The sequence below is a fragment of the Pan troglodytes genome, chromosome 11, assembly GCF_028858775.2.
Source record: "Pan troglodytes isolate AG18354 chromosome 11, NHGRI_mPanTro3-v2.0_pri, whole genome shotgun sequence".
NCBI lineage: Eukaryota > Metazoa > Chordata > Mammalia > Primates > Hominidae > Pan > Pan troglodytes.
In genome coordinates, this window is record NC_072409.2 from 82,592,611 (window position 1) to 82,620,372 (window position 27,762).

Here is a 27,762-nt window from a genome sequence, read left to right on the forward strand (position 1 = left end):
TTGTAGGCTGAAGAAAATGTTTTAATATTGATACATCAGGGCCGGCATGGTGGCTCACACCTGTAATTCCACTTATTTGGGAGGCCGAGGAGGGTGGATTGCTTGAGCTCAGGAGTTTGAGACTAGCCTGGGCAACATGGAGAAACTCCGCCTTTACAAAAAATACGAAAATTAGCCAGGAGTGGTGGCAGGCACCTGTAATCCCAGCTACTTGGGAGGCCAAGGCAGGAGAATCGCTTGAGCCCAGGAGGCAGAGGTTGCAGTGAGCTGAGATCGCACCATCGTACTCCAGTCTGGGTGACGGGAGTGAAACCCTGTCTCAGAAAAAAAAAAAAATTAATATATTTGTCTTTATACCAATAGTTGTAAAATAGAATTAATTATTACTATTATTATTTGCTGGAAGGAGGGGCCCAAAAGGGCAAAAATGCCAAGGGCACATATATCTAAAAGAATGGAAAGCATTGGGAGCTAAATGATAAGAACTTATGAACACAAAGAAGGAAACTGCAGACACTGGCGTCTTCTTGAGGGTGGGAGGAGGGAGAGGAGCAGAAAAGATAACTATTGGGTACTGGGCTTAATACCTCGGTGATGTAATAATCTGTACAACAAACCACCATGACATGTGTTTACTATATGTCAAACCTTCATGTGTGCCCCCAAACCTAAAATAAAAAAAAAATAATTGAAAGCAGGATCTCAAAAAGATAATTGCACACCCATGTTCATGTCGGCACTATTCCCAACAGCCAAAAGAGGGGAGCAACTCAAGTCCAGGGATAGCTGAATGGATAGACAAAATGTGGTACATTCATACAATGGAATATTGTTCAGCCTTAAGAAGAAGGAAATTAGCTGGGCATGGTGGTGGGCACCTGTAATCGCAGCTACTTGGGAGGCTGAGGCAGTAGAATCACTTGAACCCAGGAGGCGGAGGTTGCAGCGAGCCAAGATTGTGCCATTGCACTCCAGCCTGAGCAAGCAACAAGAGCAAAACTCCGTCTCAAAAAAAAAAAAAAAAAAAAAGAAGGAAGGAAATTCTGACACGTTACATGGAGGGAACTTTGAGAACACTATGCTAAGTGAACTAAGCCAGGCACAGGTAGACACACAGTGTATGGTTTCACTCATATAAAGTATCTAGAGTAGTCAAACTCATAGAGACGGAAAGTAGAATGGTGGTTGCCAGGAGTACGAGAAAGGGAATTGAGGAGTGGTTTAATGGGTATAGAGTTTGTTTTGCAAGATGACAAAGTTCTGGAGATTGTACAACAATGTGAATATACTTTCCACTATTGAACTCTACACTAAAAAATAGTTAAGATTGGGCTGGGTGTGGTGGCTCATGCCTGTAATCCCAGCACTCTGGGAGGCCGAGGCGGGCAGATCATGAGGTCAGGAGTTTGAGACCAGCCTGACCAACATGGTGAAGCCCCGTCTCTACTAAAAATACAAAAATTAGGTGGGCGTGGTGGGGCACGCCTATAGTCCCAGTTACTCGGGAGGCTGAGGCAGGAGAATCGCTTGAACCTGGAAGGTGGAGGTTGTAGTGAGCCGAGATCGAACCACTGCACTCCAAGCTGGATGACAGGGCAAGACTCACCAAAAAAAAAAAAAAAGTTAAGACCCGCCACCCCTCAACCAAAAAATATAGTTAAGATCACTAAGTTTATGTTGCATTTTTTACCACACACATACACACACACACAGATGCCAGGCTGGGCGCGGTGTCTCACATCTGTAATCCCAGCACTCTAGGAAGCCAAGGTGGAAGGATTGCTTGAGCCCAGGAGTTTGAGAATAGTCTAGGCAACAAAGTGAGACCTCGTCTTCACAAAAAGAATTCAAAAAATAGTTTGGCATCTTGGTGTGCGCCTGTAGTCCGAGCTACTCAGTGAAAAGAAGCTGAGGTGAGAGGACTGCTCAAGCCCAGGAGTTTGAGGTTACACTGAGCCAAGTTCGCACCACTGCACTCCAGCCTGGGTGACAGAGCGAGACCCTGTCTCTAGGGAAAAAAAAATGCCAAGGGCCTATGAAAGTCCTAATGTGTCCCTAGGGTGGAAAGGAGACCGCCCAGAGATGGAGCCTGAGGGAGGTGGAGGCAGGGGGGCTATGCTGTGGGAAGAGCCTTAGCGCAGTGTCTCCCTCCGTCCATGCTCCAGCCTTCTCTCTCCTCCCCTTCAGGGAAGCACTGGGGCATCCTCTAGCTGGGCTAGGAGCCAGGACACCTGGGTTTGACTCACGCTAGCCCTTGGGCTGTCCGAAAAGCAGAAGAGACAGTGTCTGCTCACCCAGCCCAGCCTGGCCCAGCCTGCACCCCAGGGACCAGTGCAGGCGTGGGAGGGTTCTCCATCAACCCAGGGAGAGGCCCAGCAACTAGGGAGTTGCCACTCTCCCTGGGGCCCACATGTCCCACCAAGCCTTCCTGGCTGAAGCTTAATGCCCGTGGGTGCCGGTACCCCAGACCCTGACCACACAGATCTCTGCACAGGCCCTTGCTGCAATCACTGTGCTCCTGGAAAGCTGCCAATTGAATCCTACCTTCCCACTGGCTCACCTGGACATTTCAAAGCTGCTTTCCTGCTGAAGGGAGAGGCTCATTGTAAGCATTTCCTAGGGTCTTTGCTCCCTGTTTGCCCTTAAGGGGACAACTATGCATAGAAAGGCCTCAGGATTTGGGCAGAGATGAGGGAGTGGGGAGGGTCTTTCAGGGAACGGCTGGCCTTGGCCTATGTGGAGGCAAGCAAGGAGGCTGTTCCATCAGGGAGTCCCCAGTGTGAGTGGGGAGACCGGGCAGTCACACTACACTGGGGCTACCTCCTTTCTCTGGCTGAGCAGGAGAGTGGAGAGAGTGCAGCTTGCCCGGGGGAAACTGAGATGGGCTCCCTGCCCGCCCTAATCCCCCTGTTCCCGACCCACAGCCCCTGACCAGATCAGATAGGGCACGTTCCTGCATGGAGCTGCTCACTTACTGGGACTGTGCTGACGCAGGCAGGGAAATATTAACCTGGAAGAATGGTCGCATGTTCATGTGTGCACAACTTGGGGAGTGTGTGTGTGTGTGTGTCTCACTACAGAGAGGCTTCCGTGTGCAAGACCAGACACACATAAGCAGATGCATGTGTGCACACATACACACATACACAACACACACACACTCACCTGTCCATCCACACAGGCACATGCTCACATATAGGTATATACAAAGACACAAATGCTTCTCACACATGCAAATTTCTTCAGTGTTGTCTCCCTGGCTGCTTCCATTAATAAGACCCCTCTTCCTTCAGGAAGCCTTCCCTGATAGCTCCAGCTCATACTAGAAAGTGACAAGTCTGAGCTCAATCCCTGGTTTCAGATGCCAAGTTAGGAAGCTCCATATAGGCTCTTTTAGGATGGAGTAGGCCTAGGTTGGAATTCTGGGTTCTCGACTTCAGGGGATCTTTGCCCTTGGACAAGTGGCTGTGCCTGATCCTGTCTGCCTTGGTCTCCATCTGCTCCGTCCTGAAGGCCCATGGATGATTCTGAGAAGGATGAGAGCCTGGGCGGGGGGCGAGGGGGAGTTCTGGTAATTGGTGGGTGTGAGAGTTAAAGACCTTCCTGGGTCCTGCCTGTGCCCTTGCCCCTCCCCAGCCTCGCCACCTAGTAGGGGAACCCTGGTCTCCTTGGGGTGAGCCAGAGCCCTGGTCTGGATGTTCTAGTTCTAGGTGATCTTGGGCAAGTTGTTACCTTGCTCTGAATCTGTTTTCCTACCTGAAAAATGAGTTTGGAAGGAGATGCTTACTTGGGTGGGGCTTAAGTGTCTTTTCTTTTTGGGGCATTCTGAGAACCTTCATGGCTTCAGATGATTCAAGAGAGACCAGGGCTCCTTGAGGGACCTGCCCTGCCCTCCTACCCCCACCCCTGCGCCTGGAACCAGAGCGGCTCCTTCCTTGCTTGTTTATACCATGGGCTCCTGACTTATGCAAAGGATTCCGTGGCTCGAAAGAGTCAGAAAAACCACAAGTGTAAAACAACGTGATGAAAAGCAGTTTTTGTGATAAGTTAATCCAATGGCATGTTGATTGAAACAAATAATCAAAATGTTTAGTTTTTGTGTGTGTGTCAACACTTTGGGGGACATTCGGGGACAGTTTTTAGCACCTTTACTCATTTTTGTTTCTTCATTCTGGTATTTTAAAATTTCGATTTGCATTTTCATCCTTAATTGAGTTTCAGCCAATTGTGTTTATCCCATGTTGTTCATAATAGAGAAGTGTTGGGTCCGTTTAAAATTGGAGACAATCTAAACGCTCATCAATAGAAGGATTCCTTATTATATAATCTCCATCAGGTGGAATGCTGTACAACAGGCATGAGGTGGACATGGACCTACTGTCATAGAAAGATATTCTTAACAAATGTTTGAATGAAAAAAGTATTTTAGACCGAGCGCGGTGGCTCACGCCTGTAATCCCAGCACTCTGGGAGGCCGAGGCGGGTGGATCACCTGAGATCAGAAGTTTGAGACCAGCCTGGCCAACATGGTGAAACCCCATCTCTACTAAAAAAACAAAAATTAGCTGGGTGTAGTGGCTCATGCCTGTAGTCCCAGCTACTCGGGAGGCTGAGGCAAGAGAATCACTCGAATCCGGGAAGTGGAGGTGGCAGTGAGCCAAGATTGTACCACTGCACTCCAGCCTGGGTGACAACAGCGAAACTCTGGCTCAAAAGATAAAATAAAATAAAAAAGTATTTTGTTTTATTTTTATATATTTATTTATTTTGAGACAGAGTCTTACTCTGTCACCCAGGCTGGAGTGCACTGGCGCCATCTCAGCTCACCGCAACCTCTGCCTCCTGGGTTCAAGTAATTCTCGTGTCTCAGCCTCTTGAGTAGCTGGGATTACAGGCACCTGCCACCATACCTGGCTAATTTTTGTATTCTTAGTAGAGACGGGGTTTCGCCATGTTGGCCAGGCTGGTCTCGAACTCCTGATCTCAGGTGATCCACCAACCTCAGCCTCCCAAAGTGTTGGGATTACAGGAGTGAGCCAATGCACCCGGCTATATTTTTATTTGCTAAAAATAAAACTGTGTGTGTGTGTGTGTGTGTGTGTGTGTGTAGGTCCTGGACAGTCACAGTTTAAGCATCAAGAGGGCCTGAGTTTAGACCAAAGGTATACCAGGTATAAGGCTGTGGCAAATATTGTTTCTTTGAAATTCGAATTTAACTGGGCATCTTATATTTTATCTGGTAACTCTACTCAAGCCCATCCTATGAAGAAAGGACCCCGGGTGTCCCCTCCCTCTCTGCCCCCCAACTATCTCCACTGGCTCAGAGACCCAGAGACCCCCCGCCGCAGGCTCTGTGCAGACTAACATGCTTCACAGCTCTGACCCAAACTCCCACGTTGGTGGCCCCTTTAGCTGCCTCTCTTCTCTCTGCAGTTGAACTTTCTGCCTCCTCAGCCTCTGCTTCTTCAGTGCTGTTGCCACCCTCTATCCCCACCAGCTCATCCAGGCAGCTGTCTGCAAACACCTGCCTGGCCAGCCCCTCCCAGCACCCAACTCTGGGGCAACAGCCCCCTACTGGCTCCCATCAGCCTCTGGGCAGCCCTGTGTGTGGGTTTCCAGCTCCTTCCCCACCCACTCCTTCTTCGTCATCCTTCTTCCCCATAATCCTGGCCCTGGCCCTTGCCTCACTCCTTCTGCTTCTTGGGCAGCCCCAGCGACTCTAGTGCTGAATGTCCAGGGGCTGATATCTCCTCTTCTCTTTCTCCAGCTAGACCCCTCTCCCCAGCCCAGGCCCAACTGCGCCTCTGCCTGCTGGATGCCCTGGGGCCTCAGGGACCTCAGGTTGACCCTGTTGCTCTTCTCTTTGCTTAGAACCCTTCGCAGGCTCCTCAGGCCCTCGGGTTAAAGTCAGAACTCCTTGGCCTGGCTGACAAAGCCCTTCATGGTCTATCCCTGCCCACTTCCGCAGCCCTCTGCAAGTCACTCGCAGCTCCCAGGTTTTCTCACAATCCCATCAAGCTTCAAATGCCACGGTGCCACCTCCCCCTGCTCGTTTTGGAAAACTCAGTTCCCATGTCACCTCTTCTGGAAGACCCTTGTACCCCTCCAGCTTGGGATAGCCCCGTCTGTATTCCTTCCAGCTTATCTGGTGTGTCCTAAGTCACCTGCTGCTTACCTGTCTCTGCCGTGAGACACATGGGACTGTGTCTTCTCCACCTCTCAGTCCCCAGGGTCAAGCCCTGTAAATGAGCTTAGAGCCTGATCTCTGACCCCAGCATGGATCCCAATTCCCTCCCTCACCAACCTGACACCAGCCCAATCCAACTCTGCCCAAGTGCTGACCTCATCCAAGACCCCAGATCCACTTCTAACATGACCTCATCCCGGCCCTGGGAGCACACATGGGAAAGGAATAAACGCAGGGCTCTCCCATTTCCAGGCGTGCACCCCTCCCTTCCTGAGGAAGAAAGGCTGAATCTCGAGCCCACGTAGAATCTGCAGAGGGAGGTCGGGCGCAGTGGCTCACACCTATAATCCCAGCACTTTGGGAGGCTGAGGCGGGTGGATTACCTGAGGTCAGGAGTTCGAGACCAGTCTGACCAACATGGTGACACCCCATCTTTACTAAAAATCCAAAAAAACTAGCGGGGCTTGGTGGTGCATGCCTGTAATCCCAGCTACTTGGGAGGCTGAGGCAGGAGAATCACTGAGGCAGAGATTGTGGTGAGACAAGATTGTGCCACTGCGCTCCAGCCTGGGCGGAGTGGGACTCCGTCTCAAAAAAAAAAAAAGAATCTGCAGAGGGAAGTTAGTGCCTTACAGAGGGCTTCTGACTAGGAAGCCCTGGGACTGCGGCCGACCCCTTCCTCTCCCTGCCTCACCCCTGCAGAAAGATCTGCAGAAAAAGCTGGAAGGGGTGGGAGGGTGTGTGCAGGGGTGGGGACTGGGGCTATGCAGGTTCCAGACCTGGTCTTTGGCACCCTCTACAGGACAGTTCCATTCCCAGACCTGAGCTTTGGACAACTGAATCCTATGCCCCTTCCCACCCATGGAGCCTGGTGCCGGAAGTTCCCAGGACTTACCCACCGTCCACCACGCCACGTAGCAAGTGTCCTCAGTGTCTGCAGACCAGAAACACCTCCCTTGTGTCTCAGCACTGGGCCACCTGCTGAAATCCCAAACTGCCTGCCCCATTGTTTGAGACCCAGTCAGGCCTTGGCTCCAAAAGTCCTCTTGGACTGTCGCTGGCCCCCAGGGTCTCTCCTGACTGCACCTCGGTCCCGGAGCTCCCACGCCGCTGAGCCCTGAGCCCCATGCCCCGATCCAACTGTGGCTCCTTTACGGGGGCCTTGCTGGCCTTTCCTAAGGGAGGTGTTTTCCCGAGGACAGGTGGACGGCTCCTCAGACTAGGGGCCCTTGGAGGGCCAGGCCTGGGCTTCTACCTCCTCTCGCAGGCTGGTGTTTCTCTGCAAATATGGCTCGTGTGTCCTCCTTCCTCTCAGACTGGGGGCCCCTGAGGACTGGACCTGAGTTTCCCTTTCCCCCTTCAGAATGGGGGTTCCCTGAGGACTGACCCAGGGCCTCCCCCCGTCCCCCCCACCTGGCTGTTAATCTCCAACATTTCCACCTCCAGTCCTGTTCTGCACAGCTCTCCCCAGCGCTGGGGGCTCAGAGGCCTCTTCAGCCTTCCCCAGGGCTGGGGCTCAGGGAGGGCTTCCTCAGGTGCCGGCCCCAGAGTCAGGCTGCACATTGGCTTGGAGGACAGGCCTTTCCTCTGGGACTGAGAGGCCCAGAGTGCCCACCCAGAGCTCCACCTCTGACCTCACAAAGGCCTGCTTCAGAACTCGGTCTCCACGGCACTGCTGGCCGGACGAGGGATGTTATTTTGGGCAGTGCATCTGGACTTGGTTCAAGTGGCACCAGCCAAACCCCTGCCTTACTGACCTCTCCCCTGAAGGAGCAGGAGCAGCACTCGAGGCCGCCCTGGGAGAGCTGAGAGGCAGGCTCTGGACTGGGGACACAGGGATAGCTGAGCCCCAGCTGGGGGTGGAAGCTGAGCCAGGGACAGTCACGGAGGAACAAGATCAAGATGCGCTGTAACTGAGAAGCCCCCAAGGCGGAGGCTGAGAATCAGAGACATTTCAGCAGAGTGAGTGGGGCTCCAGGCAGGGTGGGGATGGGGCGGCCTCCTCAGCGCCCACATCTGGAAGGGCCATTCCCTGGGTACCATACAGGGAGGAGGTGACTGAGGGATTGCTTGGGGAAGGAACCCCGGCTGGGAGTGGAAGTCCTGGCTTTCTTGTTATGGTGCAGTCCTGTGTTGCTGTGTGACACAGGCACATACACCCTCTCTCTGGGCCTCAGTTTCCTTACCTGTAAGTTGGTTGTTGGGAGGACCAGCGGTAGAGCAGAGATGGCAGGGATGCGCTGAGCTGGGCTGTCAGCAGACCATGGGGGTGGGACGAGGAGAGAGCTGAAGACCACCAGCAGTGGACCACAGGGGGGAGGCGTGCAGGCCAGAGACGGGTCAGCTGCCGGCTTGCTGGAGTCGTTCCTCCCATGGAGTCCCCTCCTGAGGGGCTGGAGCTGGGGCTGGAGGGTTTCGGCAGTCAGGGCTGGAGATAAGAGTCTGTGCTGGAGCTAGAGGGAACTGGGCTAGAGAATCAGGAGGACAGACAGGGTGAGGGGACTTCGTTCAGGCTACCTTCATGCTGTCAGTTAGAGATAAAGATAGAAGTACAAAGGGGAATTTTTGGGCGAGGTACACGGGTGAAACGAGTTTTCAGGGCCTCATCCTGTGTGTTCACCTTCTGTGTGTGTGTGTGTGTGCATGCGTGCGTGTATGTGTGTGTGCAGGTCCTGGACAGTCGCAGTTTAAGTTAGCAGCAAGAGGGCTCGAGGTTAAAGGTATAGCATGCAAATATGAGGCTGGAGCCACTGAGTAGAGGCTGAGGGCATCTCCACAGTCCAAAGCCAGGCTGCAGACAGGGAAGGTCAGGAGGAGCACTGGAGGGTCTGGCCTGGGGTTGGGGTCCTGGGGCCAGCATGGGTGGGGTGGGGCTCCAGGGCATCGCCTCATTGGCTGAGCACCGCTCCTCCCTCCCTGTTCCTTGGCTGGGTTAAGGGAGTGGCACTAGCAGGAGCTGCCCCAGGGTTTCTCCCCTGGGGACCAAGGTCTGATGGAAGTGTGGGGCCAAGTTCTGTGTCCTCCAGCCCTAGTGACCTCTCTTTGGCTCCTCAGCATCTACAAATCTGAAAGACAAAACATGGTTCAAGCATCCAGGCACAGGCGGTAAGTACCCCACCCTCTTCTCACCCTCCAGCCCCCTGTCCTCCACCCAGCCCACTTCAGTGCCCTCCCTGCTCCATCCTCAGCCTCTCCCTTGGGGCAGCTGTCCCCCCTGGACCTCCTCCTCCCCACCCACCCACTCGCCTCTGAGGTCCCAGAAGAAGAGCATCTTCCACCTGTTGCCTGGGCTGGGTCCTGGGGTGAGGGGAGGCTCAGAAATACTTGGATGAGGGTCAAGGCATGCAGGTGGCCTTCAACTCAGCTGCACTCGGCACCTCTCACCCTCTCAGGCTCAGCTGTCTTTGGGGTGAACAAGAGCCAGTCCTTGCAATGGCCAAGGCGCAGCCTTGTTAGCTTTCTGGCCTCCCCACTCCAGCCCCCTGCTCTCCCTCCTCCAGCCACACTGAGTTTCTTTTCAGGTTTTTTTTTTTTTTTTTTCCGAGATGGAATCCAGTTCTGTCGCCCAGGCTGGAGTGCAATGGCATGATCTTGGCTCACTGCAACCTCCTCCTCCTGGGTTCAAGCGATTCTCTTGCCTCAGCCTCCTGAGTAGCTGGGATTACAGGATTACAGGCACACACTACCATGCCCAGCTAATTATTATTATTATTATTTTTTGGTATTTTTAGCAGAAATGGGGTTTCGCCATGTTCGCCAGGCTGTTCTTGAACTCCTGACCTCAGGTGATCCACCGGCCTCGGCCTCCCAAAAGGTTGGGATTACAGGTGTGAGCCACTGCACCTGGCCTCACACTGACTTTCTTTGCTTTCTTCAAACATGCTGAGAGTCCTCTGGTGACTAGTCCCTCCACCTGAGAGGCTTTCTGCAGCTAACATACAGCCCACTCTTATCTCCTTCATGGCTTTGCTCCAAGGCCACCTTCTCAACAAGGATTACTCTGGCTGCCCTATTTGAAATCACACCCCATCTCCAGCCCCTGCAGTCCCAATTCCCCTCTCCTTGCTCTGTTTTTTTCCACAGGAGCTGGTACCTTCGCTTATACAAATGTACTTACTTATTACATTTCATTGTTGTCAGCTCCACGCAAGCAGGGATATTTGCCTGTTGTACACTTGGATGGAGAGAATGAATAGTGCCACTCTGTTGACATCATTGCCTCTAGCCTATGTCTCTCTCCAGGGCTTTAGATCATGTTTCTAGAGACCCACTGGTGTCTCACAGGCAACTCAGCTCCTAGATGGAAACAGCCTGCTCCGCCCCCTGCAAGCCCACTCCTCCTGTGCTCTTGGCTCAGTCAGGGGTCCCCTTCTCCTCAGTTGCTCAAGCCAGAAGTCAAGGTCATGTCCTTCATACTTCCCTCTCCCCCATGTCTCACATCCAGTCACCGATCTCCTAAAATATCTAGAATGTGCACAGCTTCCACCATTCTTTCTACCACCACCCTACTCCCCCATGGCCATGTCAGGCCACCACCCGCCCATTCTTCAAAACCCCCTTCAGGCCTCACCTCCCATGCCTCCCCTGAGCTCCCCCAGTCCCAGGCTGCTTCTCTCTGGTGGTGTTGTCATTACCAATCTCTTCCATTAAACAGAGTGACCCAAGGGTGGAGAGTGGGTTTTGACTTTGTATCCCTGGTGCTTGACTCATAAGTAGATGCTCAACAAAAAAAAAATTTTTTTTTTGAGACGGAGTCTTGCTCTGTTGCCCATGCTGGAGTGCAGTGGCATGATCTCGGCTCACTGCAACTTCTGCTTCTTGGGTTCAAGCGATTCTCATATTTCAGCCCCTCCCCCCCAGCTGGTATTACAGGTGCCTGCCACCATGCCCAGCTAATTTTTTTTTTATTTTTAGTGGAAATGGGGTTCTGCCATGTTGGCCAGGCTGGTCTTGAACTCCTGACCTCAAGTGATCCCCCTGCCTCGGCCTCCTAAAGTGTTGGAACTACAGGCATGAGTCACCATGCCTGGGCAACAAATGTTTGTTGAATTAAGAAATGTTGGTTAGCAGGTTGAATTGTTGGCTCGTGGTTAGTTGGATAGTTTATGGTTGGCTGGTTGATTAGATAATTAAATGAGTTAATAGCTGGTTAACAGGAGAATCAGTTAGTTGGTTTTTGATAGGTTAGTCAAAGGGTTAGTAAGCCACCGGGTGTGGTGGCTCATGCCTGAAATCCCTGCACCTTGGGAGGCTGAGGCGGGAGGATTGCTTGAGTCCAGGAGTTTGGGACCAGCTTGGGTAACATGGCAAAACCCCATCTCTACAAAAAATAGAAAAAAATAGCCGGTCATGGTGGCATGCTTCTGTAGTCCCAGCTACTTGGGAGGCTGAGGTGGGAGGATCGCTTGAACCCTGGGAAGTCTAGGCTTCAGTGAGCTGTGACTGTGCCACCGCACTTCAGCCTGGGCGACAGAGTGAGACCCTGTCTCAAAAAAAAAAAAAAAAGGAAAAAGAAAAAGAAAAGAAACAGGCGTTAGTGAGTTGTTAGCTATTTAGTTCCTTAGTTAGAAGATTACTTAGGGAATCTGGTTGGCTGTCAGTTTCTCGCTTTGTAGGCTGGCTTTCTTGGGCCCCTCTTCTTAGTCTGTACCCTCTCCTTGAGCTCTCTCATCTATGCCCATGGCTCAGATGACCATCTGTGATTTGCTGTCCTCCAAATGTGTCTGTAAATGAGACCACATGACCAGCTGCCTCCTCACTGGCCATCCCACCCAAGTGTCTAGTGGGCTCCTCACACTCAACATGCCCAGAAAGGGCCTCCTTGTCCATTCTCCCGCAGCTTCTCTGCTGCGCCCCACACTAGTCACTCCGCTGCCCTAGCCAGGACCTGAGGGCATTGCTGAGCTGCCCCGCTCCCTTCCCTCTCTAACCGAACACCAAGGCTGTCAGCTTGACTGTGCTCTTTTGGCCATTGGCGCTGCCATCTCTGTGGCTCAGGCTGCCGCCACTTCTCCACCCATCTGTGGAGAAGCTGATGCTCACCCTGCCTCCACTCCACTTCCTCCATCCTGGCCTCCACAGGGGAGGCAGCTCTCCTGCTGAAATCCTCCACTTGGCCCATGGCCCTCTGGTAGAGTTCAGACTCCCTAATGTGGGCCATGAGGCCTTCTGCCACCTGGCCCTGGCCCCTCTCTGCCCATCTCCTGCCAACTCCACTCCTCCGTGGCCAGCCCATTCCTGCATATTGGATACTGCCTTATCTGCAGGCCTTTGCACATGCCAGTCCTACGCCCAGAATGATCCCTGCCTCCCTGGAGGCTCCTTTACCCGCCAGCCTTCTTTTCCTGACCTAAATTTCCCTTTCTCTGGGAGCCTCCTACCCCCTCCTCTAGGCCATTCACTTCCTCCACATGCCCCACGGTGCCCACTCTTTCAGCTGGGGCAGTGCTCATCACACTGCATAGTAATTGCTCAATTGATTGCTTTTCTTCCCACGGGCTGGATCGTACCAGTGTCCTTTACTGCAGTGCCTGAACATTCTAGGCATCGTAGATTCAAGAAATCTTGAGTTCATTGGCTGGTTGGTGGTTATCTGTTGCTTACTGTGTCTTGCCTGCTGTGTGGTGATGAGGAAGGAGCCAGGCTTCCAGAATTCTCTTGGTGTTCTTGGCTTTCTGCTCTGTCCACTTTTCTCTCCTCTTTTGTGGTTACCTCCAGCATGGGAGCTGGGGTTGGATGGGGGCCAATGGAGGGTCACCTCGCCCTGCTAGGGAGAGCAGCAGCATTCCTCAGGGCTCCTAAATTCCCCTGACCTCACAGCAGCAAAAAGTAAGCAGAGGGAATGAGAGATGTCCAGGCATGGAATAAAACATCTTCCACTTTTCAGCTGAGACCCTCTGTTCATAGCTCACCCATCCCAGTCCTTGCTCTATTCCTTACCCCAGAGAAACAAAACCAGGGAGGAGTAGATGGAGGGGGATGCAGAGTTGCGCGGATAATCCACTGGCCCCCATCCAACTCCAGCTCCCATGCAGCATCGTATAGGGGTCTCATTATCCCATGACCAGCCTCCTCAGCCCTGAAGAAGAGACCCTACCAATGCAAGCAGCAGCCCAAAGACAGTCCTGGGAAGGTACTATAGAGGCAGGGGAGAGGTAGACAGAGCAGGGAGCCAAGAACACCAAGGGAATCCTGGAAGCCTGGCTCCTTTCTCATCAGCACACAGCAGGCAACAACCAGCCAATGAACCAAAGATTTATTGAATCTACTATGTCTGCTATGTTCAGGCACTGCAGCGAAGGAAACTGGTATGATCCCAGCCCTTAGGAAGAAAAACCGTTAATTAATTATTAATCAAGCTTTTTTTTTTTTTTTTTTTTGAGACAGGGTGTCGCTCTGTCACCCATGCTGGAGTGCAGTGGTGTGATCTCAGCTCACTGCAACCTCTGCCTTCTGGGCTCAGGCAGTCCTCTCACCTCAGCCTCCCCATTAGCTGGGACCACAGGCATGCACCACCACACCTGACTAATTTTTGTATTTTTTTTTTTTTTATAGAGATGATGTTTTGTCATACTGTCCAGGCTGGTCTTGAACTCTTGGGCTCAAGCGATCAGCTCGCCTCGGCAAGTGCTGGGATTACAGGCATGAGCCATGTGCCTGGCCTAACTGAGCAATTACTATGCAGTGTGACGAGCACTGCCCCAGCTGAAAGAGTGGGCACCGTGGGGCATGTGGAAGAAGTGAATGGCCTAGAGGAGAGGGTAGGAGGCTCTCCCAGAGAAAGGGAAATTTAGGTCAAGAAAAGAAGGCTGGCGGGTAAAGGAGACTCTGGGGAGGCAGGGGACCATTCTGGGCGTAGGACTGGCATGTGCAAAGGCCTGCAGCTAAGGCAGTACGTGATGCGCAAGGATGGGCTGGCCAGAGGAGTTGAGGGGCTGGTGTCGGCTTCCAGGCATGCAGACAGTGAGATAGCAGAGTGACTAAGGCCACACTTAGAGGTATCTGTATCCCTCTTCTTCCTCTTTTTTTTTTTTTTTTTTTTTTTTTTTTTGAGATGGAGTCTCGCTCTTGTTGCCCAGGCTGGAGTGCAGTGGCAAGATCTCAGCTCATCGCAACCTCCATCTCCCATGTTCAAGCGATTCTCCTGCCTCAGCCTCCGAAGTAGCTGGGATTACAGGCATGCGCCACCATGCCTGGCTAATTTTGTATTTTTTTAGTAGAGATGGGGTTTCTCTATGTTGGTCAGGCTGGTCTCGAACTCCTGACCTCAGGTGATCTGCCCACCTTGGCCTCCCAAAGTGCTGGGATTATAGGCGTCTGCCAACGGGCCCAGCCCCTCTTCTTCCTCTTTAACCTCCAGGCCCACCCCGCCACCTTCCCCAAACTCCAGTCCTATACCTCTCCCTATATGCAGATTTGGGCCCTGTTACTCACCTGTTTCATCTACCTTTCCATCTAACCGTGCACTTAACTAAATATAAATCAAGTGCCAGGCCCTTTGGGAAGCTCTGAGGATCTAGTTGAGAGTGAGACAGATTCCCCAGTTTTCACTCATTCAACAAATATTTATTGCACATCTACTATGTGCCTGGCATTGTGCTGGGCACTGAAGATACACCAGGAAGTAGATCCAGTCCTTCCTTTTCTCCCTCCCTCTCTCTTGGTCATTCATTCATTCACTCACTCTCTCACAAACCTCTGTTTGCACTGACCTGGTTGCACAGCCTGGTGCATTTTGCTGACCCCTTCATTTTTGACAGAACCTGGCGCATGTTTCAGTGCTCAGTGCTGTTTATAGAGCTCGGCAGCAGACTTTGTCACACCTCATGCTGTTTGTAGAGTGCCTCACTGTTGCCAGGCCCTGGCCTGTGACCCCAAAGTTCTGGCTCTAGCAGATAGGCAGACGGACAGATGGACAGACATAGACAACTGAGCTCCACTTTCCAGCCTGCTCTCTCCCACCCTGCTTTTTTCCAGAGGCTTTTTGGCACCGTGGATTGCATTTTCAGCTCCCCACCCGCCCATCTGCAAAGTGGCCTCATTGGTGTGCCATTTTTACTGGTCCAGTCCCAACTAGAAGGGGCATGGCCTGGCCATCTACCCCAGTTCCTCTCCATGTCCCCGTGGCTCTCAAGTGTCTCCAATTCCAGCTGTCCCAGCTGCCCTGCGCAAGAGGAGGTGTGTGTGGCGAGGCTGCTGGGTTACCTATTAACTCAGCTGTGAGTTGAAGAGCCGATGGGCAGCAGGCAGACTTGAGTCTCCTTTCTGTCCATGGGCTCGGGCCACTGTCTCAGGTCCACCCGTGGCTCCAAAATGGTCTCCTGGTCCGTGATAGCAAAGATCCAGGAAATACTGCAGAGGAAGATGGTGCGAGAGTTCCTGGCCGAGTTCATGAGCACATATGTCATGATGGTGAGTGGGTGGGCAGCACGAAGTGGGTGGGGCTCCGCCAGGGCCGTCCATGACCCCCTCCCCATGCTGACCCCATAGGTCACATTGTCCATTCCTTGCCTCTGAGCTGGGAGCCTGGGGAAGCAGCAGAGGAAAGTAAGGAGGGGGGGCTTTCTCATCAAGTCTTTTTGGACAGAAAGGGCTCATAATATGTGGGGGTCAAATGAAACCATGCACTGGGGTATCCGGGGCACGGCTGGAAATGGGGAGAAGGGAAACCCAGGATAAAGAGATTGAAGAGGCCCAGGTGCGGTGGCTCATGCCTGTAATTCCAGCACTTTGGGAGGCTTAGGCAGGTGGATCACCTGAGGTCAGGAGTTCGAAACCAGCCTGGCCAACATGGTGAAACCCCGTCTCTACTAAAAATACAAAAATTAGCTGGGCATGGTTGCGGACGCCTGTAATCTCAGTTATTCAGGAGGCTGAGGCAGGAGAATCACTTGAGCCCAGGAGGCGGAGGTTGCAGTGAGCTGAGATCACACCATTGCACTCCAGCCTGGGTGACAGGAGCGAAACTCTGTCTCAAAAAAAAAGAAAAAAAAAAAAAGAGAGAGAGATTGAAGAGAAACTTGATGATTGGGCTCTGATAATGAATCCAGAGGGCAATGGGCGATGTTGAATGCTGGCAAGCAGGGGAGTGACATGATCAGATTTGGGTTTTAAAGGTAATTTTGGGTGCAGTGTGGAGCATAAGCAGAACAGGCAAGGCTGGCAAGAGGGAACCAGTTAAGAGGCTGTTTTTGATCTGGGACAGAGAGAAGGTGATGACTGGTCTGGGGTTGGAGAAGAAAGCACATGTTTGAGAGGGCTGTGGAAGATGGAATCGGGGAGACTCTGCCAGCAGAAGATGTGGGCAAAGCGCCGATGAGCTGTTCTGGAGCACGGGGCCCAGCACAGGGTGAGAGGCGAGATGCCTGTGGGGAAATCCAGGAGACAGTTAAACACAGGCAAGGGGCTGGAGCTCAGGAGAGGCTTGGTCTGGAAGGAAAAAGTTGAAGTTCATCACAACACAGGTGGTGGTTGTCAACACTCCAGAGAGAGTGTACAGAAAGAGAAAAGGATGGGTTGAGGACAGAGCCCTGAGGAATGAAGAGGGGCATGCAAAGGAGCCTGAGAAGGAACGGTCAGAGAGGTGGGAGGAGAACCAGAGCAGACTGCGTGACAGAGGGGGGCAGTGGTTCCACCAGGAAGAAGCCGTCAGCGGCGTGGGCAGCGGCAGATGGGCCACGCGAGGTGAGCACTGGCAAGAGGCCTTTGGGTTTGGCAACGTGGAGGTTGCTGGTAACCTTGACAAGGGCTCTTCTTTAGTGTGTGATTGGGACAGAATCCAGACTGCAGGCGGGATGTGAGATTGCTCCCTCTCCACCTGCTTCAGCCCTGCCACTTACCCCAGCAAGCCTCTGCCCTTAACGTGACTGTAGCCATGTTTATTGCATCTTATGCAGGGTCCAGGGTCTAGAAAAAGAAGGGGCAGCCTCTGGGAAGGGAGGCAAAGGCAGCCAGGCGCATGCTAGAGGAAGGTGGGGTGAGAGAGGCTGTTTGTGTGTGTGGTGGGGCCCATGGAGCTCAAGGCAGAGAGGAAATCGGAACATCAGGGTTCTTAGCCTGACCCTGCCACTGAGTGACTAGTTGGCCTTGGGCATGTCTCTGCATGGCTTAAAGCCTGACTTCTCACTTATATCGTGTAGAATTAGGCTTTCGTGGGCTTTGGAGCTGTGTTTGAATCCTAGCTCTGTTATCTTCTAGCTGTGCGACTATCCACAAGTATCTTAACCGTTCACAAATTTAGCTTTCTTGTTTTTGAGACAGGGTCTCACTCTGTCTCCTAGGATGGAGTGCAGTGGTGTGATCTCAGCTCACCTCCCATACTCAAGTGACTGTCTTGCCTCAGCCTCCTGAGTAGCTGGGACTACAGGCGCGTGCCACTGTGCTCAGCTAATTTTTCTATTTTTAGCAGAGATGGGGTTTCACCATGTTGGCCAGGCTGGTCTCGAACTCCCGAATTCAGGTGACCTGCCTGCCTCGGCCTCCCAAAGTGCTGGGATTGCTGGCGTGAGTCACCTCGCCCGGCCCACAACTGTAGCTTCCTTATTGGTTAACAGGAGCACTAACATCAAGCTGGAGGACTTGTGTGAAGAAGGCCAAGTCTCAGCACCCAGTACACCTGTGGTACCCATGTATTGGTCCCTTGTTATTAGGACGGGTGCTCTAGCTGCTCTCTCCTCTCTGCCTCTAGCCCTCCTTTGCTCCTCTCCTACCTCCCCACCTGCTTTGGCTCCTGAGCTGTGAGGACAGCAGTTGGATCCTGTCCCTCCTTCATCCAGGGCAAAGTAATTATCTTATCACAAGACATTCCAGCCCCATGAGGGCTGTTAACCCTTGGAACCTCGGAGGCAGGAGGGTGTGTCCTCTGAGAGCTGTTAGGGAAATAGGCACCACCCACATGCTTGATACCTGCCCACATCTGTGTTTCTCTTCCTTTTGTTGAGATTTTCATTGATCACCTAATGCATCCCGGGCTCTGTGATGCTAAGCCCCTTACATGCAGCATCTTCCCAAATCCTCGCAATAGCCCTGTGAAGTAGGTACTATTATTATCCCAGTTTCACAGATGGGAAAACTGAGGCTCCTTGAGACTAAGCCTTTTGCCCAAGGTCACACTGTAAGTCAAGATTAAATCCAGTGCAGTCTAATATCACAGTCTTTTTTTTTTTGAGATACAGTCTTGCTTTGTCACAGTGGCGCGATCTCAGCTCACTGCAACCTCCATCTCCCGGGTTCAAGCGATTCTTGCGCCTCAGCCTCTGGAGTAGCTGGAATTACAGGTGCATGCCACCATGCCCAGCCAATTTTTGTATTTTTAGGAAAGACGAGGTTTCACCATGTTGTCAAGGCTGGTCTTGAACTCCTGACTTCAAGTGATCCTCCCACCTCAGCCTCCCAAAGTGCTGGGATTACAGGCATGAGTCACCGTGCCCGGCCCAGTATCACAGTCTTGACCGTTAACCTCTATGCTCTGTCCCTTAGCTTAAATATTGCCAGCTTTTGAAGACTCTGGCTTGTTAATGCTCCCCCAGCCAGGGTAAGGTCCTCACTTTCAGGTAGTTCAAGATGCCTCTCTTGGCCTCAGTTTCCCCATTTATAGAGTGGGAGAAAAATTCTTGCCGTGCAGATTTGCTGTGAGGATTGAAGACAGTAGCACTTGTAAAAGAACTTTGTGAGGTGTAAGCCTATATCGGACATTGTGTTGTTGTTATTTTTAGTTGCCAGGCTGTGCCAAGAAGTGAGGGCTTTTTGTTTTTGTTTTTATATATATATACAGGAATCTCAGTGAGTCACCAGGGTGAAGGTTTTGCCAAAAAAGCTAGTGTGACCTTGGCCCCATTTATTGCAGCCAGGATGAGGGAAGTGGACTGATCCATGTTGCAGCTTCCAGGGGTGTTGCCCTTGGAGCTGGCCTCCTGGCTGTGGGGGAGAGTTGGATGGGCTGGGCCACATTCACTGATCAGGGAGAGGAGGGGCTGGAGCCATCCGGGCCCTGGAAAACCAGCCATACACGTGAGACATGGGGCAAGGGTTGTAGATCACATGCTACGGGGGCCAAGAGAGCGGCAACTCAGGGCGGTGGGGACTTTGGCTGGCTGCAGAGTGCCAATCTGTGCAAGGCTGTATAGCTGCCGCCACTCCAGCTGACTGTTGCCATGGAGAGTGGAATGCAGGCCAGTGTTGCCTGAGCTGCTCATTTTTCAAGAGAGACGGAAACTTCTGTTCTTCAAAACCAAGTTAGCTAAACAAAACCTGTGCGCTGGATGAATTACGTGCATGAGTTGCCAGTTGGCAACCCTGACACAGGGAATCATGTGGGGTTCATTCACTCACCCAGTATTTTATTTTATTTATTTATTTTGAGACAGAGTCTCACCCTGTTGCCCAGGCTGGAGTGCAGTGGTGTGATCTCAGTTCACTGCTCTGCCTCCCAGGTTCAAGTGATTCTCCTGCCTCAGCCTCCTGAGCAGCTGGGATTACAGGCATGTGCCACCACTCCTGGCTAATTTTTTGTATCTTTAGTAGAGACGGGGTTTCACCATGTCGGCCAGGCAGGTCTCGAACTCCTGACCTCATGATCGGCCTGCCTCGGCCTCCCAAAGTGCTGGGATTACAGGCGTGAGCCACCGCACCCGGCCTATGCTCATCCAGTATTTTTAGCACATGGTATTGGAATGGGGGAAAGGCCATGGAGGCCCCTCTGTTTTCAGACCCTCCATGCCTGCTCCAGTCCCTCTACCTCTTGACCCTGCCAGCCTGTCAACCTGTCCTGGCCTCACTCCCCCCTGCACCCCCATCTGTTCCTGTCCTCTCCTGCTGTATCTTATCCTGGATCTGAAGCCAGCCCAGCTCTGGGCTCCCCTGCTTCTGTCCTGGGGCTTCTGAGGGACCCAGTGGGCCCTGCTCAGCTGCCTCTCCCCCACCATATCTGGGCTATTTCACATTTTCTCAGACTTCCCCAAAGCTGCTCTGTACTCTGACTTTTTTTTTTTTTTTTAATCAGCAAATGGCTTGATCTGCTGCTTGACAGGTAAAATAATCAACACTTCCTGTGTTCAGCTCACCCTCTTGTCCCTCTCACCACCAGACCCATTAACCACCCATGTATCCACATATCACCCCTTGGCTGGGGCGGGGTCCTCTCCTTCCTGGAGGACCCCTCCACTTCTGCACCAATCCAGCTGTCCAGCCTATTCAGGTACTTTACTCTGTCCTTTTTCTCTGTCCTTTATCTTCAGCCTGTCCCTCTCTCAGCCTATAAATATACTGAAGTTTCTCCACTGAAAACAACACAAAATGAAACATCCCTCCCTTCACCCTGTCAGCCCCTTCGCGGGATCATGTTCTCTCTCCCCTGCTCCTCAGGCGAGTTCTCGAAGAGGAGTCTACACTGGTGCCTTTCAACTCTTTTTCTTTCTTTCTTTCTTTTTTTTTTTTTTTGAGACGGAGTCTTGCTCTGTCACCCAGGCTGGAGTGTAGTGGCGTGATCTCGGCTCACTGCAAGCTCCGCCTCTTGGGTTCAAGCAATTCTCCTGTCTCAGCCTCCTGAGTAGCTGGAATTACGGGCAAGCGCCACCACACCTGGCTAATTTTTGTATTATTAGTAGAGACGGGGTTTTGTCATGCTGGTCTTGAACTCCTGACCTAAAGTGATCCATCCACCTCGGCCTCCCAAAGTGCTGGGATTACAGGCATGAGCCACTGCATCCGGCCTGGTCTGCCTTCTTACCCTGTACCCTCTCCTGGGGCCTTCTCCTCTGACGGCTTTGACTTCGGCCCTCATGTCTACAATTCTCCAGGTTTTCTCTTTTATCAACTCTAGAACAGAGTTCTCCAGGGGAAATACAATACAAGCCATCTGTATAATTTAAATTTTTCTAGTATCCACATTAAAAAGGTAAAAAGCAACAGGTGAAATTAATTTTAATAATTAACCCATATATCCAAAATCCTATTTCAAGATGCAGTCAATGTAAAATTATTAGGATATTCTGGCCAGGCATGGTGGCTCACACCTGTAATCCCAGCACTCTGGGAGGCTGAGGTGAGGGGACTGCTTAAGGCCAGGAGCTCGAGACCAGCCCAGGCAACATAGTGAAACCTCATCTCTACACAAAATAAATTGAAAAAATTAGCTGGGACAGGGCGCAGTGGCTCATGCCTGTAATCCCAGGACTTTGGGAGGCCAAGGCAGGCGGATCATCTGAGGTCAGGTGTTTGAGACCAGTCTGGCCAACATCGTGAAACCCTGTCTCTACTAAAAATACAAAAAAATAGTTGGGCATGGTGGCGTGCACCTATAATCTCAACTACTCGGGAGGCTAAGGCAGGAGAATCACTTGAACCCGGGAGTTGGAGGTTGCAGTGAGTAGAGATCGTGCCATTGCACTCCAGCTTGGGCGACAGAGCAAGACTCTGTCTCAAAAAAAAAAAAAAAAAATTGGCTGGGTGCCGAGGCACATGCCCATAGTCCCAACTACTTGGGAGGCTGAGGTGGGAGGATCACTTGAGCCCAGGAGATGGAGGCTGCAATGAGCCCTGATCATGGCACTGCACTCCAGCCTGGGTGATAGAGCAAAACCCTGTCTCAAACATCAAACAAACAAACAAAACAGTGGCACAAGAAAGCAAGGCATGCATGGAGCAGCACAGTTGTTTGGTTTGAGGCCATCTGGCACAGGTAACTGCCTGGATTTAATCCTGGCTCACCAGGTACAGGCTGTGTGACCTTGGACAAGCCATTCAAGTTCTCTAAGCTTCAGATTACCCTCTGTCAAGTGGGGGAGAATAATAGTGCTTAAGTCGTAAGATTGGTGTTAAGGGTTAAAGGAGGTGATCAGTATAACTCGCTGGCATGTAGGCAGTGCTCAATAAATGGTTATTATTATTTAGTAGTAATACTATTGCTGAATACAAAGAGTATTGGGGCAGATATGAAACAGGCAGAAAGGATGAAATTATGCAGGGTCTTCAATGGTGGCCTACTGAGTTTGGACTTTATCCTAGAAGTGGAGGAGAGCCAGTGAGTGAGTCTGGGGAAGACGCGATGGGGTTTTTGTTAGGAAGATCACTCTGGCTGCAAGGAGGAGGCTGGGTGAGGTTTGGGGAGAATGTAAGCAGAGCTGATTGGATGCTGGGGAGGATGGCGAGGAAGCTCTCATTTGCAACATCTGTTTCTGGCTCGGCCAACGGGGATGGGGAACATAGCATGAGGAGCAGGTGTACTGTGAGACGGCGAACCTTCAACAGAGCCTGAGACGCCCGCGGAACACCAGGAGAGTTCCAGTGGGGATTTGCAAATAGGGATCCGGCTCCCCCGCGGAGATGACGGGAATTTTAGCTCATCAGGCATAGCTGAGACTGTCTACGTGGTAAAACCATGCCTGAAAAGACCTTTGGAAAATCGGGAGGTTGCTGGATCCCTTGGAGAGAGCTTTGGTGTCTGTGACATGTGGAAGTGGAAGCCAGATTGAGGAGGGGGTGTGAGGGAAGCGCTGAAGCAGCTGGCCAGCGTGTTCTCTCCTGCAGCCTGACTGAAACAGGGAGGAGGCAACCAGGAACCCACAGCTGGAGAAGGACGCTGGGCAGGGGTGGGACAGTTTGCTGGGAAGGATGAGACTCCAGTGTGTGGGAGCCGATCAATGGGAGGATGGAAGGTATGGGGGAGACGGAGGCCTCTGCAGAGGGAGAGGATAGCACAGGAGCCAGGGCTGAAGGGAACAGTGGCTCTGGACTGAGGCTATTGGGCCTGAAGGTAGGCCCCTTCCCCTGTGAAGGCGTCATTATCTGAGGAGCCGTGAGGGATGGGCAAGAAGCAGCAGCTTGGGAATGCCGCCTGAGGTCAGTGGAAATGAAGCTGAGGGCAAGACAGTTAGGGCCCCACTGTTCCAGCATTGTGGGGGTTGCGGCGGAGTGTGTGTGTGTGTGTGTGTGCAGGGAGGGGTTCCTTGCAGAGTCAGGCATGGATGGATTTGGAGGTCCCTTGAAGAAACTTCCTTCAGGCCAGCCTGAAATGTGAGGGACTCTGAGGGGGTGCAATGCATGCCAGCCATCCCCTCCTCGCAGCTCTGCCTCACCCCAAAACTTCAGGTGGGCCTGGGGCTGAGGTGCTTGGATGTTTGTAGTAAGAGCTTCTAACTCTGCCGCTCCACCCGGCTCTCAGTGGCTCAGGTCTGAGAGGCCTCAGCAGGGGCAAGGAGAGGAGGCAGTGAGGAGGGAAGGCTCTGGAGGAAGAGGGCGTGGCAGAGGGTCTTCCAGGCAATGCCAGGGAGGCCCAGGGCATGGGGGTGAGGAGCTAGAACTGAGCTCTGAGTCCTCCTCTGAGGTTGGGGCTTCTGGGCAGGCAGCCCCCTTAGAGGCCCTCCCTCGTAGGTATTCGGCCTTGGTTCCGTGGCCCATATGGTTCTAAATAAAACATATGGGAGCTACCTTGGTGTCAACTTGGGTTTTGGCTTCGGAGTCACCATGGGAGTGCACGTGGCAGGCCGCATCTCTGGTGAGTGAGCCCAGGCCCTGCCGGACCGGGCAAGACCAGGTGTCCCCAACAGGCTCTTTCCTGCCCGCCTCAGCCAGCTCCTTTGCCAGCACAGCCAGTGCCTCAGCCTGGCCACCAGGCGGGAGGAAGTCTCCTCTGAACCCCGTGCCTATGACGTGTCTGCCCCAGATTCTTCCTGGGCCCCCCGACCTACCATTTTCACTGGCTGGGTCATCTTAGGCAAGCCGTCGCCTTCTGTGTTCCTCAGTTTCCTTAAGAGTGAAACGAAGATGGTGGCCCCTGCCTCACGGGGTGGTTGTGAGGGCTCAAGGAGAGAGCTCTGTCACGGAGCATGCTGTCATACACACTAGCCATCGTTGTTCTCATACTGTTTGTCACTGTTGTTTGTTCTGCTCTCACTCCCTGACACACTTGCCTGCTGCCCGCAGGAGCCCACATGAATGCAGCTGTGACCTTTGCTAACTGTGCGCTGGGCCGCGTGCCCTGGAGGAAGTTTCCGGTCTATGTGCTGGGGCAGTTCCTGGGCTCCTTCCTGGCGGCTGCCACCATCTACAGTCTCTTCTACAGTGAGTGTCCTGCCCGGGTTCCGCCTCTGGCCTCAGCCGCCTCCTATGAAATATGGGCAGATTGGACCTCAGTGTCCTGATTTGTAAAAAATAGCTGGGAGAAAAAAGCCTTGGAGATCCCCCACCCTCTAACCTATAACCTCATTTCTGGGACCCCGGTGGGGCTTAGTTGGGGGCAGGTTCGCATGACAGTCTGTGTCTCCGCAGCGGCCATTCTCCACTTTTCGGGTGGAGAGCTGATGGTGACCGGTCCCGTCGCTACAGCTGGCATTTTTGCCACCTACCTTCCTGATCACATGACATTGTGGCGGGGCTTCCTGAATGAGGTCAGTGGTCCAGGATGAGTACCCCTCCCCCTGCCCTCCACCCCTCAGGACGGAGCCAGCAGGGAGTCCCTCCGGATAGACAGGACAAGAACTCTGGATGGAGACCGTACCGAGACGTGTCTCTGCTGGTGGGCTTGGGTCTGGGGCACTGCCGAGGTCCTGTGGCTTGGGGAGGGGCCCAGGTGAGCTGCCACAGCATCTGCTCCTCAGGTGTGGCTGACCGGGATGCTCCAGCTGTGTCTCTTCGCCATCACGGACCAGGAGAACAACCCAGCACTGCCAGGAACAGAGGCGCTGGTGATAGGCATCCTCGTGGTCATCGTCGGGGTGTCCCTTGGCATGAACACAGGATATGCCATCAACCCATCCCGGGACCTGCCCCCCCGCATCTTCACCTTCGTTGCTGGTTGGGGCAAACAGGTCTTCAGGTACTGCCCCTGCCCAGGCCCATTCCTTTGAGTTTTTCTGTGGGTCCCCTGTGTGTTGAGGGGTGGGGGGTGATGTGAGGGGCAGCACAGGAGGGTCCTGCAGAGCCCCCAGGTAGCCTGGGGAGCAGGAGTGAGTCCCAACATTTCCCCAGGCCAGTACAGATACAGATCCTGCACCTGCACTGAGTGTCAACCCTGTCCCTGAATCGGGCTGAGGCTGACCAGGGCCCTGGGTTGGGGGTGTTTCCTGGGGTAGCCTGGGGATGACTCCTCTGCTCAACCAGTCTTCGCCCAAGGTGGATGAGGGTGCTGTCCTGGGCATCAGCCCCCTCAGCAGGCCTCTGCCTCTTGCCTGCAGCAATGGGGAGAACTGGTGGTGGGTGCCAGTGGTGGCACCACTTCTGGGTGCCTATCTAGGTGGCATCATCTACCTGGTCTTCATTGGCTCCACCATCCCACGGGAGCCCCTGAAATTGGAGGACTCTGTGGCATATGAAGACCACGGGATAACCGTATTGCCCAAGATGGGATCTCATGAACCCACGATCTCTCCCCTCACCCCCGTCTCCGTGAGCCCTGCCAACAGATCTTCAGTCCACCCTGCCCCACCCTTACATGAATCCATGGCCCTAGAGCACTTCTAAGCAGAGATTATTTGTGATCCCATCCCTTCCCCAATAAAGCAAGGCTTGTCCGACAGCAGTACCCCCACTTCCTGGGGGCCTCCTGTGGTTGGGCTTCCCTCCTGGGTTCTTACAGGAGCTCCAGGGCTATGTCTTAGCCCAAGGTGTAGAGGTGAGGCACCTCAAGTCTTTCATGCCCTGGGAACTGGGGTGCCCCAGGGGGAGAATGGGGAAGAGCTGACCTGCGCCCTCAGTAGGAACAGGGCGAGATGAAAGAATGACAGAATGAGGGATTTTCAGGCACGGGGGAAGGAAGGGTGGTTTTGGGGAACAGACCGTAGCTGACTGGTGGGGGGCCGGCTTTGGAAATACTTTGAGGGGATCCTGAGATTGGACTCTAGACTCTCCCCTGGTTCTTCCCTTCCCCTAGTTCTGGCCGGTTCTTGGACCAGACAAGGCAAGGCCCAAGAATGTAGATCAGAATTTTTTAGCCTTTTTTTCATTAGTTCCTTCCCTAGTATTCTTCTAGATTTTTTTTTCTTAATCACGTGAAATTTTAATACCACAGATATACTATATATCTGTTTATGTTCTGTATATGTTCTGTGCTTTATACATAAAAAAGAGTAAGATTTTTTTTTCACCTCCCCTTTTAAGAATCAGTTTTAATTCCCTTGAGAATGCTTGTTATAGATTGAAGGCTGTTAAGGGGTTGGGCTCCTCTTTCTTCTTCCTGGTGCCAGAGTGCTCCCACATGAAGGAATAGGAAAGGAAGATGCAAAGAGGGAAATCCTTCGAACACATGAAGACACAGGAAGAGGCCTCTTAGGGCTCCAAGGGCTCCAGGGAAGCAGCTGCGGAGGTTGGGTGGGGTGGGGGGCCAGGATCCACTGACCCTGGGGCCAGGCAGGAATCACTCTGTTGCCTGGGGCTCAGAAGGCAGCATCACCCATGGTTCCTGTCCTTGCTCATGTATTTTGCCTTTCAACAATTATTGTGCACCTACTGTGTGCAGGCCCTGCCTGGACACTGGGGATGCGCAGTGGATGCGCTGGGCTCTGCCTTTGAGGGTTGCAGTTTAATGGGGGACAGGTAATTATAAGGAAGAAGGTGAGTGCAGAGTGGGAGGCTTGGAGGCTGTGGGGCTCGGGGTAGGGGAGCTCACATCCAGCCTCTGGGCCAAGGCCAGGAGGCTTCCCAGAGGAGGAGACAGAGCAGGGTATGGTGGTGGGGGGTGTCCTTTTTGGGGGTGGGAGCTGCACTCTACAGTTTGAGGGGATGGGCAGAGGAGGCTGGGCTTCGTTCTGGAGGTGGGGACACGGTGAGGTGAGGTTTAGAAAGCACATCTGAGCCGCAGTGTGTAGGATGCTGGAAATGGTGGAGATGGGCCTGCGAAAGTGATGACCCAGGAGCAGCAGCTGGGCACCTAACAATGGGTCAGCACCGTGGGCGTAGAGACGAGAGTGGGGATTGATCAATACCGGAGAAGTACAATGTACAGGACTTGGGTTCCATTTGGATGGAGTGGGTGAGGGAGAGGGAGGAATCAGAAATGGCTTCCGGTTTCCACCTTGGGCCTGGGGATTGGAGATGTCCCCACTGAGAGTAGGGCACAAGTGAGGAAATGGTTTGGAGAGGAAGATAAGTTACATCATGGACATGCTGAGTCTGAGTTGCCTATGGGACTTGGAATGGGGGGTGGCAAAATGTGTGTGATCTTGAGCAAGATATTCAACCCTTCTGGGCCTTGGTCTTCTTATTTGTAAAATGGTGATAAGAATATTACTTCCCATTTCTGTTGCTGTGAATATTAAATGCGCTACCACATGTAAAATGTTGAGAATCATTTCTGGCTCAGAGTAAGTGCTCAATAAACACAGTTATGCCTTTTATATGGTCTGGAGCTCAGAAGCGGAAGACAGGGTTTCGTGAAGTCATGGCTTTGTGGATGTAGCTAGATTGTGGAGTAATGACAGGAGGGTTGGGGGCATGGCACAAGGTAGGTGGTCAAGAGACACTGGACACAACCCAAATGTCCATCCACAGGGGAACAGATACATACACTGCTGTGCAATTGCACATAATAGAATCCTCTACAATAGCAAAAATTAAGGCACAACAGACACCTGCAACAACACAGA

The 27,762-nt window shown here is 52.7% G+C and overlaps 1 protein-coding gene and 1 long non-coding RNA gene across 13 annotated transcripts; one reads left to right on the top strand and one right to left on the bottom strand.

The window, feature by feature from the left end:
* On the bottom strand, positions 1–9,116 carry LOC107976634 (uncharacterized). The gene is made up of 3 exons (XR_001720716.3): positions 8,374–9,116; positions 7,083–7,185; positions 1–314 (listed from the first exon to the last, which is right to left on the bottom strand). It is a non-coding gene; the product is annotated as an uncharacterized LOC107976634 (long non-coding RNA).
* Positions 7,845–27,455, top strand: AQP7 (aquaporin 7). 12 transcript variants are annotated; one of them, XM_063787855.1, is made up of 9 exons: positions 7,897–8,149; positions 9,242–9,292; positions 13,742–13,947; positions 15,164–15,598; positions 23,555–23,678; positions 24,107–24,244; positions 24,452–24,570; positions 24,781–24,998; positions 25,357–27,455. In XM_063787855.1, exons 4-9 carry the CDS (start codon positions 15,458–15,460, stop codon positions 25,640–25,642), a joined length of 1,026 nt encoding a protein of 341 aa, XP_063643925.1. In that variant the 5' UTR covers positions 7,897–8,149; positions 9,242–9,292; positions 13,742–13,947; positions 15,164–15,457; the 3' UTR covers positions 25,643–27,455. The 12 variants fall into 12 exon arrangements, with proteins under 12 accessions (XP_016816210.2, XP_054514722.1, XP_063643927.1 ...); XM_016960721.3 differs by lacking the exon at positions 13,742–13,947 and having other exon boundaries at positions 7,845–8,149; positions 15,481–15,598; XM_054658747.1 differs by lacking the exon at positions 13,742–13,947 and having other exon boundaries at positions 7,845–8,149; positions 15,481–15,598; positions 25,416–27,455.
* Positions 27,456–27,762: the final 307 nt, after the last annotated feature.